This window comes from Taudactylus pleione, unplaced genomic scaffold (genome assembly GCF_031769625.1).
Source record: "Taudactylus pleione unplaced genomic scaffold, aTauple2 ptg000021l, whole genome shotgun sequence".
Taxonomy (NCBI): Eukaryota; Metazoa; Chordata; class Amphibia; order Anura; family Myobatrachidae; genus Taudactylus; species Taudactylus pleione.
This window is the reverse complement of record NW_028284423.1, coordinates 2,063,101-2,076,189: the sequence shown is the minus strand read 5'-3', so window position 1 is coordinate 2,076,189 and position 13,089 is coordinate 2,063,101. Positions and strand designations below refer to the sequence as shown.

The window sequence follows — 13,089 nt, the reverse complement described above, 5'->3', positions numbered from 1 at the left end:
TAAACTTTTGGTTCTGTAGCTATATATATTTATAGTATTTGGTCCATCTGACAGGACAATTTTAGCTATATATATATATATATACACAGTCAGGTCCATAAATATTGGGACATTGACAGAATTTTCAGATTTTGGCCTCTATTTACCACCACAATGGTTTTGAAATGAAACAAACAAGATGTGCTTTAACTGCAGACTTTCAGATTTAATTTGAGGGTAATTACATCCAAATCGGGTGAATGGTGTAGGAATTACAAAGGTTTCAATATGTGCCTCCCACTTTTTAAGGGGCCAAAAGTAATGGGACTATCAACTCAAAAGCTATTTCATGGACAGGTGTGGGCTATGCCCTCGTTATTTAATTATCAATTAAGCAGGTAAAAGGTCTGGAGTTGATTCTAGGTGTGACATTTGCATTTGGAATCAGTTGATGTCGACTCTCAATATGAGATCCAAAGAGCTGTCACTATCAGTGAAGCAAGCCATCATTAGGCTGAAAAATCAAAACAAACCCATCAGAGAGATAGCAAAAACATTAGGTGTGGCCAAATCAACTGTTTGGAACATTCTTAAAAAGAAAGAACGCACCGGAGAGCTCAGCAACACCAAAAGGCCCGGAAGACCACAGAAAACAACTGTGGTGGATGATAGAAGAATTATTTCCCTGGTGAAGAAAAACCCCTTCACAACAGTTGGCCAAATCAAGAACACTCTCCAGGAGGTAGGTGTATATGTGTCAAAGTCAACAATCAAGAGAAAACTTCACAAGAGTGAATATAGAGGGTTCACCACAAGATACAAACCATTGGTGAGCCACAAAAACAGGAAGACCAGATTAGAGTTTGCCAAACAACATCTAAAAAAGTCATTACAGTTCTGGAACAACATCCTATGGACAGATGAGACAAAGATCAACTTGTACCAGAGTGATGGGAAGAGAAGAGTACGGAGAAGGAAAGGAACTGCTCATGATCCAAAACATACCTCCTCATCATGCATGGTGGTGGTAGTGTCATGGCGTGGGCATGTATGGCTGCCAATGGAACTGGTTCCCTTGTATTTATTGATGATGTGACTGCTGACAAAAGCAGCACAATGAATTCTGAAGTGTTTTGGGCAATATTATATGCTCATATTCAGTCAAATGCTTCAGAACTCATTGGACGGCACTTCACAGTGCAGATGGACAATGACCCGAAGCATACTGCAAAAGCAGCCAAAGAGTTTTTTAAGGCTAAAAAGTGGAATGTTATGCAATGGCCAAGTCAATCCCCTGACCTGAATCCGATTGAGCATGCATTTCACTTGATGAAGACAAAACTGAAGGGAAAATGCCCCAAGAACAAGTAGGAACTGAAGACATTTGCAGTAGAGGCCTGGCAGAGCATCACCAGGGGTGAAACCCAGCGTCTGGTGATGTCTATGCGTTCCAGACTTCAGGATGTAATTGCCTGCAAAGGATTTGCAACAAAGTATTAAAAAGTGAAAGTTAGATTTAGGATTGTTTAGTTTGTCCCATTACTTTTGGCCCCTTAAAAAGTGGGAGGCACATATAGAAAACGTTGTAATTCCTATACCGTTCACCTGATTTAGATGTAATTACCCTTAAATTAAATCTGAAAGTCTGCAGTTAAATCACATCTTGTTTGTTTCATTTCAAAGCCATTGTGGTGGTGAATAGAGGCCAAAATATGAAAATTCTGTTAATGTCCCAATATTTATGGACCTGACTGTATATATATATATATATATATATATATATATATATATTTATAGTATTTGGTCCATCTGACAGGACAATTTTTGATTTGAGCAGTCCTGCCTCTCAGAAACACTTCTTCAAATTCCCCCTCTTTTAGCTGGTCTGACTTGATACGTTATGATGTACAAGCTCTCCATGTGTAAAAACTGGGATTGCGGGTTCATATTTCATATCTGCCGGTTTGAAATAATATGAGATATGGTAAGAACTTACCCTTGTTATCTCTATTTCTACGAAGTCCATAGGGTTCCACAGGATACCTTGGGGTATAGGTGTGACGTCAGTCGCAGGGCACCAAAGAGTTAAGCTTTCAGCCTCCCAGGATGCACTAGGTCCCCCTCCTATACCCCGCCCCCGGGCCAAGGCACCTCAGTTTAGTTTGGTGCCCGGCCGGAGTCGGGTGCACCTGTTGGAGTGGGGGCTAGAAGAGCCCCTGAAGCTTTTTCTTCATGCAGCTGTGGCTGCACATCTGGATGAACAGCATGGACAGTCAGTCCTGACGTCCATGCTGTCTTCCCTACACCCCGCCGGTACCAGAACGCCGGTACTGATCCGGGGATGCTGGTGGGCGTCTGGGGTCACAGCTAGCGGTGACCCCAGATGCTCCGGACCATGGCCGGATTCAAGGGGGACAGTGGTAAGCAGCGGGGTCCCGCGGTGGGTCCCCGCTGATCACATGGTCCTAAGTCCCCAGGCAGGGGGCTCCCTGGGGACTGGCTGCAGCGTGGAGCCAGGCGACCAACCTGCGCTTCCACTAAACTGTAATGTACAGTATTACAGAGGAGCTTACCCTGGACATGCTTAGACTTTGCTGAATCAGACTTACGATGGCATCTATGTCAGAGGTGTTTGTAAGCTGAAGACTGCTGGCAGTTGTGAGAGATTGAATGTGAGGAGTGTGATCCTGGGTACAAACTATGAGATATGTTGATCGTACAGCCAACAAACGACATATTACATAGTGCATCTGCGGGTATGTACATCTGATATGTCTGTGAGCGACATCGGTCACAGACATTTTTGGTGGGCACAGCAGCACAGCTGATGTCTATATATCTTGCAGATACTGTATATCACTACATCTGCTTATATGTACGGACAACCCACCTACCACTGTACTATGGCAGCAAGAACCGCCAACACTGATATCACAACTGGGATGCCTGCCTAGTTGTGATGTCTGGTCAGACATATCGAGCATCCAGTTGGTAAGTATGTATAGCTTACCAAATAGGCCAGTTGGTCAGCGGGACAGCCGGTCGGCTTCTGGGTCGCTTAAGTGTGTACCCAGCTTGAGAGTCAGAACAAGCATGATTTGGAGTGAATGTATTGTTATTCACAGTAAGATGCCCGGTACAGGAACTGATTAAGAAGGAGAGATAATTACACATTGTTTTATCCATGTTCAACAGACACGAAAGAGATTTGTCTACACATAGGCCCGTATTCAATTTGAAGCAAAAGTCAGAAGCCGGACTTTTCGCCGTCATCAGAGGTTTTGACGGCGAAAAAGTATCGCGCGTGTCCCCACGTATCCAATTGCAAATGTGCGAAAACGGTACCCGGCGAATTCGAAATCGGCGAAAAGTTCTGTAAGTTTTGGGGAAATTAGCCTGACCCCCCCTAAAGATGCTCTGACATGGGGGATCACTATGGGTACCCCCGAATATCTCTGCTAAAGGTATTTGGGGTTTTTAAATGGTCTCAATAGGCACTATTTAGCGTCTTTCAGCAAGTGGTGAAGAATAGCATTTTGCTACTTTTTTCTGGGAAAATAAATATTCCCATCAAATTTGGGGTACATGAAAATGGCCGAAAGCATATTTTAAAATGTGTAAAGTTAAGCATTAAATAGCGCCAATACGCACCTTCAGCAAGTACCTGCAATCAAAAATACACCTCCCCCATACTTGCAGACCCCCCCCAGAGGCTATTTCGCTAGTTTTTGAATTTGTACCCCCACTTTGATTTTTTTCACACATTTTTTCAAAGTGCTTTTTTGGGGTGTCCTTTGTGTATTTGTTTGCATTTTTTAAAACAATTTGCGTCAAGGGGGGTGTACAAAGGGTACAGGGGGGTTTCCGCACCTCTGCACCCCAAAACCCCAATTCTGCACTTTTTTCCGCCGGGCATTCATAGGCAAAACTTTTTTGCCTATTACATTGCATTGCGTTTTCGCACCGGCGAAAAGACCCTAAAATTGAATGCGGGGATAAATGAAATCGGCAAAAATGACGTCATCGCCGAAAAAGTTTTACCGACAACAGCTTTTCGCTCCAAATTTAATACGGCCCGTAGCGTGGCTCCTCCACTTGGAATGGTGCCAACACTACATTTAATTTCTATTTAAACAAGCACAAGCAAAGCATCTGAGTTAGTACCTGCTGTTTAAAGGTCTGGAAACAACGAAAAAAACAAACTTTGAAAAGTTTGAAAGACATTTTTTAAACCACATGAAAAACATTTGTTTTTCTTGAAATACAGGCAAAGATAAATAAGAAATATGAAAGTTACCAACCAACTAAGGATTGCAGTTATCCAAAATGCACTTGTACTTACTGGCAGAGTTCCCGGCAATGAAGCATCGAAAAATGACACAGTAGAGTTTGGAGGAGCAGCAAACTTAACTTCTGAACTTGAAAAAAGCTTGGAGATGGAATTAATCTGTGCATGGACTTCAAGCCCAACGACACTCTCCCAGGGCATAGCACTGCAAGTGGAGAAAAAGGTGATTTATATTGTTGGTTGGGTGCTTTACATCACATTTTCTACTTTAGAAGCTAACGGCATCTGAGCATTACTGACATGCCTAAGCCTTAGAGCTGTGTATGACTGGAGGGACTAAGCAAGTATAAAACTGGCATTTGTAAATATTAAAATGAACACAGTGCAGTATGATTTTCTTTGGTGTTGGTAAACATCAATGAGTGATCATGCCTCAAAACGTAGCACTAGAAAGATGATCTGGGAAGCTGGGATTTGCATTTCTCAAAAGATTCAGTGAACCCAACCTTAAAAGAGAAGCAGGGAACAACTTTTTCTCTAAAATGTGAGATAAGCAATACCCAGGCGTGGGCAGACTAATCAATGGTTTTATCTGTTAGGATTTTCAATGAACACATTGCATGACCTGAGTTTCTTTTCAGTGAGACTCTCTTAGGAGTCTTTTAAATCTGACAGTAATCCAACAGCACTATTGTTTATTGATCTTTTAGTCATAAAGCACTTCAGCTTACAGCAGATAAGAGCAAAGAGAACATTTTATGTTTAAAATTCCTCTATTCACTTGAACACCATTACTCCCCACTCTGCATTCAGTGGCTTAGGCCTACGTGTCTGGCCGGCACTAATCTGGGCACTTTCTAAACATTTTTATCAATCTGGGCCTAATGCTGGGTACACACTGGCCGATATATTGGGCGATCAATTGATCGGCCAATATATCGTGCCCCCGTCAGCCAGTGTGTACAGACGGTATGTCTGTGAACAACGTCGTTCACAGACATATCGCATTGGCTGTGCTGCACAGCCAATGAACAGATATGTCTGCAGACATGTCTGTCCATTGGCAAGTATGTAGGGCGATCAGCCGATCACCCGTACACAGGGAGGGAGAGCCGCGAGCGGGTACTACTTACCCGGGTCCGGCACGGTTCTTCATCCACAGCAGCCCAGCACACGCTGCTGTGTGCTGGGCTGCACTGGGAGACTATCCAAGGTTGCTAAAGCAGCAGCCCGAGCAGTCTCCTATGCCAAAGGGGGGAGCAATCACGCTGATCGCGCCCCCCATTGGCTGTGCGCCGGGCTGAGGGCCACACAGCGCCCCCCTTCCCTGCGTATGTTTTTTTTCTCTGAAAGGGGCGTGGCCACACCTTCCGCGATTAGGCCATACCCCCTACCCGCCCCCCAGCACCCGCTGCAGCATGCAGATGATGGTCGTTCAATGTGTATAAACGACCATCATCTGCAGATATATCTGTCAGGTGTGTACCCAACATAAGACACTCTAATTGTGCATACACACCTAGACGATGTTTTAAACAATTTTTCCTGTAACGACACATCGTTACGACAAATTTGTTTTATCGTTTAGTGTGTACACACTAGATCGTTCGCGATGTGCGCTCCCACGGGTCGCTAGCGACATCCCCAGTCGCCTGCATTTGCAGCTCAATCTGGAGATGTCGTTAGCAATGCCATGCTGCATGACCCTGCTCCCCCCTGCGCCGTCATTCCGTCGTTGCCAGCATTGGCAAATGTGTATGCATTTGCCGATGCCGGCACCCCGACGGGTCCTTCGCTGACAAGGTCGCTGGGTACACACATCGTTTAGTGTGTATCCAGACTTAAGCTGGCCACACATCTAAAGATTATCTGTCCAACCAGCCAACTAGTAGATTGGTTGGAATGAAAATCTGGTAAGGAATACAATCAGCAACTTGCTCCCAGACGCTGAAAAATGGACCAAAACTGTTGTATAAACAAATAGTTTAAATCAAACATTTAACAAACTTGTCTGACGACCATTTTCATCTGTTTTCTGGCATTTAGGAGTAAATTTCTGATCATCATTTACTCCCACTCCTTACCAGATTTTCATTCCAACCAATCAACAAGTTGGCTGGTTGGATGTAAGTTGTTCTAGTGTGTGGCCAGCTTAAGAATCTGAACATATACGGCCAAAAATACAAAATGGCTGCTGATCATTTTGTTTTGAGTCAGGTAATGATCACATCAATCAATCCAGATGACAACGGCACTTCCAAGTGCACAAAAAACACACACAATAAATTGGAACCTGTTTAGCAGAAAAGAAGCAAACTCTCCCACACTATTGTTAAAACAAAAGAAAATATGTACTTCCATTCTTAATTGTTGTTGTATAAAAAAATTAATTAGTGGTCCTGCAAATTAAACAACCTTGTTCTATGTGGTAAATAATAAAATATAAATATAACAAAAAAAAAAAAAAAGAATATAAATTATTTTTATATAGCCATTACATAAGGTTTTGTAGAATAATCTTAATCCCACTCCAGATTAATGTTTGCTTCAAAATACACTGCATAGTAAAAATAAAGAACTTTTTTACGAAGTGACTGGCAAACATTATGATGCTCAATGTGTAATATCACATACAGAGAACAAGTAGATCTATGACCACTGTAAAATGCAGTACATACCTGTCTAAATTTGATTTGCATTTACTTAATTTGGATAAACTGTGGATAGATTATCCCATAGAGTTAGTAATCAAAAAATAAAACCAAATGTGCATGGAAAATATACTAATAAGTCCCTTTAAGATTTCTACTTATAGTTACATAATTATTAATGTTTAAAAAAAAATATATAATTTAACAATGTATTCTTAGAAGTGATTGTAGTTTTGCGCTATAGAAGGCAAATAAGAACCAAAGTTAGCGGGCTGACAATTTATCCTCACAGCAGGGGAAAAAAAAACCTACAAACACCATAAATAGCAATGTAATTACATCCCTGGATCACCCCAATAATACACTCTAATAATACATTCTACTAATTTAAAAAAGACAAATGCCTGAAGGAAATACATCAATAAACTCATTTAGATAATGAGATGGCCATCACCACCTCCTATGGTACAGTATTCCGTAGTCTCATTAGCTTTACAGGGACACTGACCATCATGCGGATAGTAAAAATATCTTAGTTCCAGTAAGTTGAGGTGCCTGTGCCCTTTTCTCCTGAACAGTTCTAGCAATAAAAGATCTTAAGACAGCTTGTACATTTATACATAATAATTAGGTCACCTCTAAGGCAGATTTCCTCCAATATTTAATATTATATTATAAAGTATTACTATATATACACAGGTTGAGTCTCCCATATCCAAATATTCTGAAATACGGAATATTTTTGGCATGACTTAGATAATGAAACCTTTGATTTTTGATGGGTCAATGTACACAAACTTTGTCTAAGGCACAAATTATTAAAAATATTGTATAAAATTACCTTCAGGCTGTGTGTATAAGGTGTATATGAAACAAATGAATTTCATTTTTGTACATAAACTTTGCTTGAGCCACAAAAGTATTGAAAATATTGTATAAAATTACCTGCAGGCTGTGTGTATAAGGTGTATATAACAAATAAATGCATTCTGTGTGTATATTTGGGTCCTATTCCCAAGATATTTAATTATGGTATACAATTATTCCAAAATACGGAATATTCCATTATCCAAAATACCCCTGGTCCCAAGCATTTTGTTTATGGGAGACTCAACCCGTATATATTATTTATATGGTAAAGTTGCCCTCTTCACAACCGTCTTCCGCTTTGCTGTGTCCACCTTGTCAAAAATAGTACCACATATTTTAGATGTGGTTTAATAACTGAATTAAATATTATTAAAATATCTCCCTTAAATCCCTTTCTATGCATCCTAGGATTATATTACCAAGTTTCTTTCTACCAGTATTTATGCAAAAATGGAGACTGGGTGCATATTCAGGTATATATCAAAATGCCTGTTTACATAAAAGCTGCATGGACCAAAGAATGTAGACACACACACACACACCAATATGTGAGCTTGTTGAACCTTACATTCCAAAACCACAGGCATTATTATGGAGTTGGTCCCCCCCTTTATTGCTGTTGTATAAAAGTCCACTTTTCGAGGAATGCTTCCAATAGATTTCAGAAAATGGCTGTAGAAATGCATCAACTCCGCTATTGAGGTTGGATGCAGTCGGTGTTCCAAGTCATCCCAGGTATGATGTGGTTGATGTGCTGAAACAGGAAACACACTTCCCCGAACTGATGCCACAGAGCATAAGGTTGGAAGCACACATTTTTCACAATTATTATTGTATGTTGTAGCATTAAGATTTCCCTCCAGTGGATTTAAGGGGCCAGACCAGACAATAATTAACAGCCCCAGACTATTATACCTCTCCACCAAAGTTTACAGTTGTCTGCAGGCATATGGGTAGGAAGCGTTCTCCTGGCCTCTGCCAAACCCAGATTTGACTGTCAGATGGTGAAACATGATTCATCACTCCAGAAAACACATTTCCACTGCCCCAGTAGTGTGCTTTATCCCACGCCAGTCAAAGCTTGGCATTGTCAATGTTGATTGGATGCTTGTGTGCGGCTGCTTGGCAATGGAAACCCAATCCATTAAGGTCCCATGTACAGTTTCTTTGCTGTCGTTGCTCCTAGAGGCAGAATGGAATTCAGTAGTGAATGTTGCAACCTTGGTAATTTGCATGCACTAAGGGCCAAATTCAGACCTGCTCGTTAGATGCGTTCGCACACAGCCGTCAGCTGCCAAAGTATGCAAATCCGGCGATCGCACACAAGACATTAGCACGCTCACTATGTCTTGGTGTGCGATCGCGGTGTGTATTTAGACGCCCACCAGCCTGTCTTAAGACGCCCACTTTCCCTTAGTAATACACGTCATCTCCAAGAAGTGTATTCAATAATCAGTAACATCGGACCCATACGCAGCACTTGTGGCTGACCATACCCTACTGCAAGCACTGTGAGTGCTTCAGTGTGTAATTCAGCCATGTCACGTGTATTATGACACTGCGTTTTAATTATGCACGCCCCTGAAACGGCGTTCAGACGGCACAGACACGCCTGCGTTTGCAACACCACACCCCGTTTCCATCGACCAACCCGTTACCACCCACAAACAGCTCGTCCTGTCACTCATTCTAGCGAGGCAGGGTGCGAACGCTTCCCGATTGCATGGACTACTTCGCGCACGTGCACTGCGTATCGGCACTCCGGTTACTTTTTGTGGCCTACTGCTTCAAGGCTGAGCTCCTGTAGCGCCTAGAAGTTGCTACTTCACATTAACAGCACTTAGGCCAGCTACACACTTGCACGATATCAGCCCGATTTGGCCAAACGGGAATGACAAATCGGTCATATTGTGCAGTGTATATGCCCGATTTGCACGCTCCCGCGGTCACATGCAATATCGTGTGATTGTCTGTGCTGCACAGCCAATCACACGATATCGCATGTGAGGCTGTGTCAGGATTCAGCCTGGGATCGGCTGTTACTCGCTGCGGCGTTGGCTTCCCCTGACTAGCAGTCAGACGCCCGGTGCGGCAGCGGGTGACATGCTGAGGATTATCCCCAGGGGGGCCCTGTTTACTTCCACGGAATCCTCCATATCGGAGTTCCCGCGGAGGCGGTCATGGTAGCCTGGTTACCTCTCAGCCGACTCTCTCCTACTATGGACAGCTACCTAAGGGTATAAAGCAGGACTCCAGGAAACATCAGTCACTACCGATATTCTTCAGTGATATTCAACATCGGTCACTAGCGATACTTTCCAGTGATATTCTACTTATATTCTTCAGTATTACTTACATCGGTGATTACCAATATTCTCCACTCTATAATTTCCAGCCACTCAGTTGTCTTTTCTATCTCTCTGTCAGTTGCTAATTGCTGGGTCCTTGATCATATCATATCCCAATTGGAGGGGTCACTGGTGAAAACCACCAATGAGTTAGACTCTGCGCCTCTGATCAGGTCTCGTCAACACCCGGAATTAGCCGATGAGGAAGTCGTATATACTTCCTCCTCATCTACTGCTGCCTCCCCACCTAGTCACCCCAACGCCAAGTCCTCTGACTGGAAACCTCATGGGCCAGGTCCTGACAGGCTGTAAATATTAATGAAGGACGGAACAGCGATCATTCCGTCGTGTGTACCTGCAATCATGCGATATTCAGGGAGAAGGCTAATCGCCTTGAACATCGGCACGATTGCCGGTCGTTTAGGTGTGTAACCATCCTTACAGTTGATCAAGGCAACTCTAGTACTTCAGAAATTTTACAAACTGATTTGTAGATAAAGTGGCATCCTATGACAGTGCCATGTTGAACTTACTGAGCTACTAAGTATGACCCATTCTATTGCTAAGAGAGAGAAAGAAAGAGAGGGATGAAGGAAAAACAGCAATGCTGGGCACAACAGCTAACATGTCAGATGATGGGTCCATAACTAGTCTATTTAAACCTTTGTGTAGATCTTTAAAACATATTTCAGGTCTATTTATTAGTAATCAGTGCTAACTACAAAATGTTATATCTAATCACAGCAACACAGATTTTGATAGCAACGCAAATTATCAATCTAGAGCTCCGTCCCCACATACAGTAGCTCTATGGGGACGGAGGTAAGAAACGTAAATAGGTGAGCACTGGAGTTAACCCTTTAGGTAGAAAACACAGGACAAAGTGTTTTCTCTTATATTGCCATAGGGCCTGATTCAGGTTGGATCTCAACTGCAACAAGCATACGCAGATGTCGGATTGTTACGTACTGTGCATGAATCTGCATCGCAGCGTGCGAACCAATCACTGCGATCGGGGCTGCAATCGCAATGACTACGCAGACCCATCGCAAAGTGATTGACAGGAAGTACCGTTTGGAGTAGGTGACGGGGGTGGTCGGAGAAAAGCAGGCGTGCCAGGGCGTTTGAATGCCGTTGCAGGGGCGTGCATAAATTATACACTGCAATGGCATACGCAGCTCAAGCTCTCACTGCGTACCGGAAGATTAGCAATTATTTCCAATGGTAGTCGATGTTACCAAAGTTTTCGCAGTAATGCAAAGTATTATGGATGTGTGTAAGGTAAAGTGGGCGTCCATATGTTGTGCTGACGGCATAGCGATCACAGTAGATTAGCATATCTTTGCAATGAGACTGCGTGCATATTCGCAGCCGCGATCAAACCTAAATCAGGGCCATAGTGTGTTGACAGCAAGTATACATTATTTATTCTTAACCAAGCAGGTAAAGGTGATCTCTGCAGTATTCGGAGTACTGAGATATGCACAACTGCATGCGGAATAAAGTGAGTGGTGCAATGCAGTATTATATACAATAGGAGATAAGCATTATTATATACAATAGGGATAAGCATGCCAACACTTTAGATTATCCCTGGTAATTAGAACTATTTTTTATTGATCTGTCTCTCTTGCTCATCTTCTAATGCCGTAAGAAATACAGAATACACAACAGTTAACATCCCAGACTAGACCATAAATCAAACTGTGTGATAATATACCCTGTATCTCTGGCATGTTTGCAAGTGGTGCTAGCTGCTCTCCATCTCCTCCTTATATTGCACAGGTGTTTCGCCAGTGGGCAAAACTGCTGCTGCTGCACCAGAAACAGCAGACACCCGCGTCTGCCGTCCTGCAACAAGGTCGCAGCCATTTCATTCCATTCCTAACAGCAGTGAGTGACCATGCAGCATGCCGCGACGCACAGGCATCTGGGAGTAGTAGTCTGTAATGTGCCTTCTCCATTATCTTACAAGCGGGGCAGCAGCCGCATGAAACTACAACTCCCTGAGAACACTGCGAGTGGGCCAGGCAGGAAGTCTTACTGTTTGTTTGACTGTCTGTCACTCTCTCCCTCCCACTCCCAGTCCCTGCTGCGAACTGTGCAGTTACAACGCCGGGAGGAGGAACACGTGTATTATGCATTGCAGCACTGTTTTCTATTTTCAGACACAAGGACTAGTTAAATAAATTCATAAACAAAGCCTCAACTGTATGTAGTCAATGTACCTATTATAGGGGTCAATCCAGTTCCTCACGATGTACTCGCTGAGTCATCGCGAAAATGGACGCACTTGATGGTAGCCAGAATTTGCATAAAAGTGCTTGTAGTCCCATAGGGCCCAGCGAAATTATGCAAATTCTGTCTTGAAGCCGGCCGTGATTAAGAGAAGTTGCAGGTGTTTTAACGCCGTTGCAAAGGCAACTCGCACTCTTCTTGTGGAATTGTCTTGTTACATACTCGTATTACATTTTCGATTCAGTTTATGAAATTGACTTACCTTTCCTAGGTGTTAGGTGATCATTAGATCATTTCCGTGTGTGTTCCATCCCTTAGAGTTGCAACCTTTTTATTAAAATAAATTGCCAGGCCTCATATCTGGTATACTTCTGCCCTTTTCACAATGTCACCAATTACCAATGTAACTGAAAAGTCCATATCTGTGCCAGTGGAAATGAGAGCTGCGTAGCAGATGGTACCATGGTGGGCATTGTCAGACCCTCCAACATGACCCATTCCATCAGGTACAAAATGCCTGGACTTCTCTCTTACTTTATGACTGCCATCACCTGTGATGAAATACCTTTCTTATCAATGAATTAGTTCAGCACAGGTGATGGCAATCATAAATTAAGAGGGAAGTCTAGGAGCAGAGCATTTTGTACCTGATTAAAAAACAGGTTCATGTTGGAGGGTCTGCAATGCATTGTCTGGATAGATTAGGTACATGGGA

At 42.9% G+C, this 13,089-nt stretch overlaps 1 protein-coding gene across 1 annotated transcript in view; it reads right to left on the bottom strand.

Annotated features, from left to right (window-relative positions):
• GATB (glutamyl-tRNA amidotransferase subunit B) overlaps positions 1–12,058 on the bottom strand; it is a 167,522-nt gene extending 155,464 nt beyond the window's left edge. The window contains exons 1-2 of the mRNA XM_088448261.1: positions 11,857–12,058; positions 4,322–4,472 (exon numbers count right to left, since the gene is read on the bottom strand). Of these exons, the coding sequence (XP_088304387.1) occupies positions 4,322–4,472; positions 11,857–12,008 (303 nt within the window). The 5' untranslated portion in view covers positions 12,009–12,058. The remainder of the gene's footprint in view (positions 1–4,321; positions 4,473–11,856) is intronic.
• Positions 12,059–13,089: the final 1,031 nt, after the last annotated feature.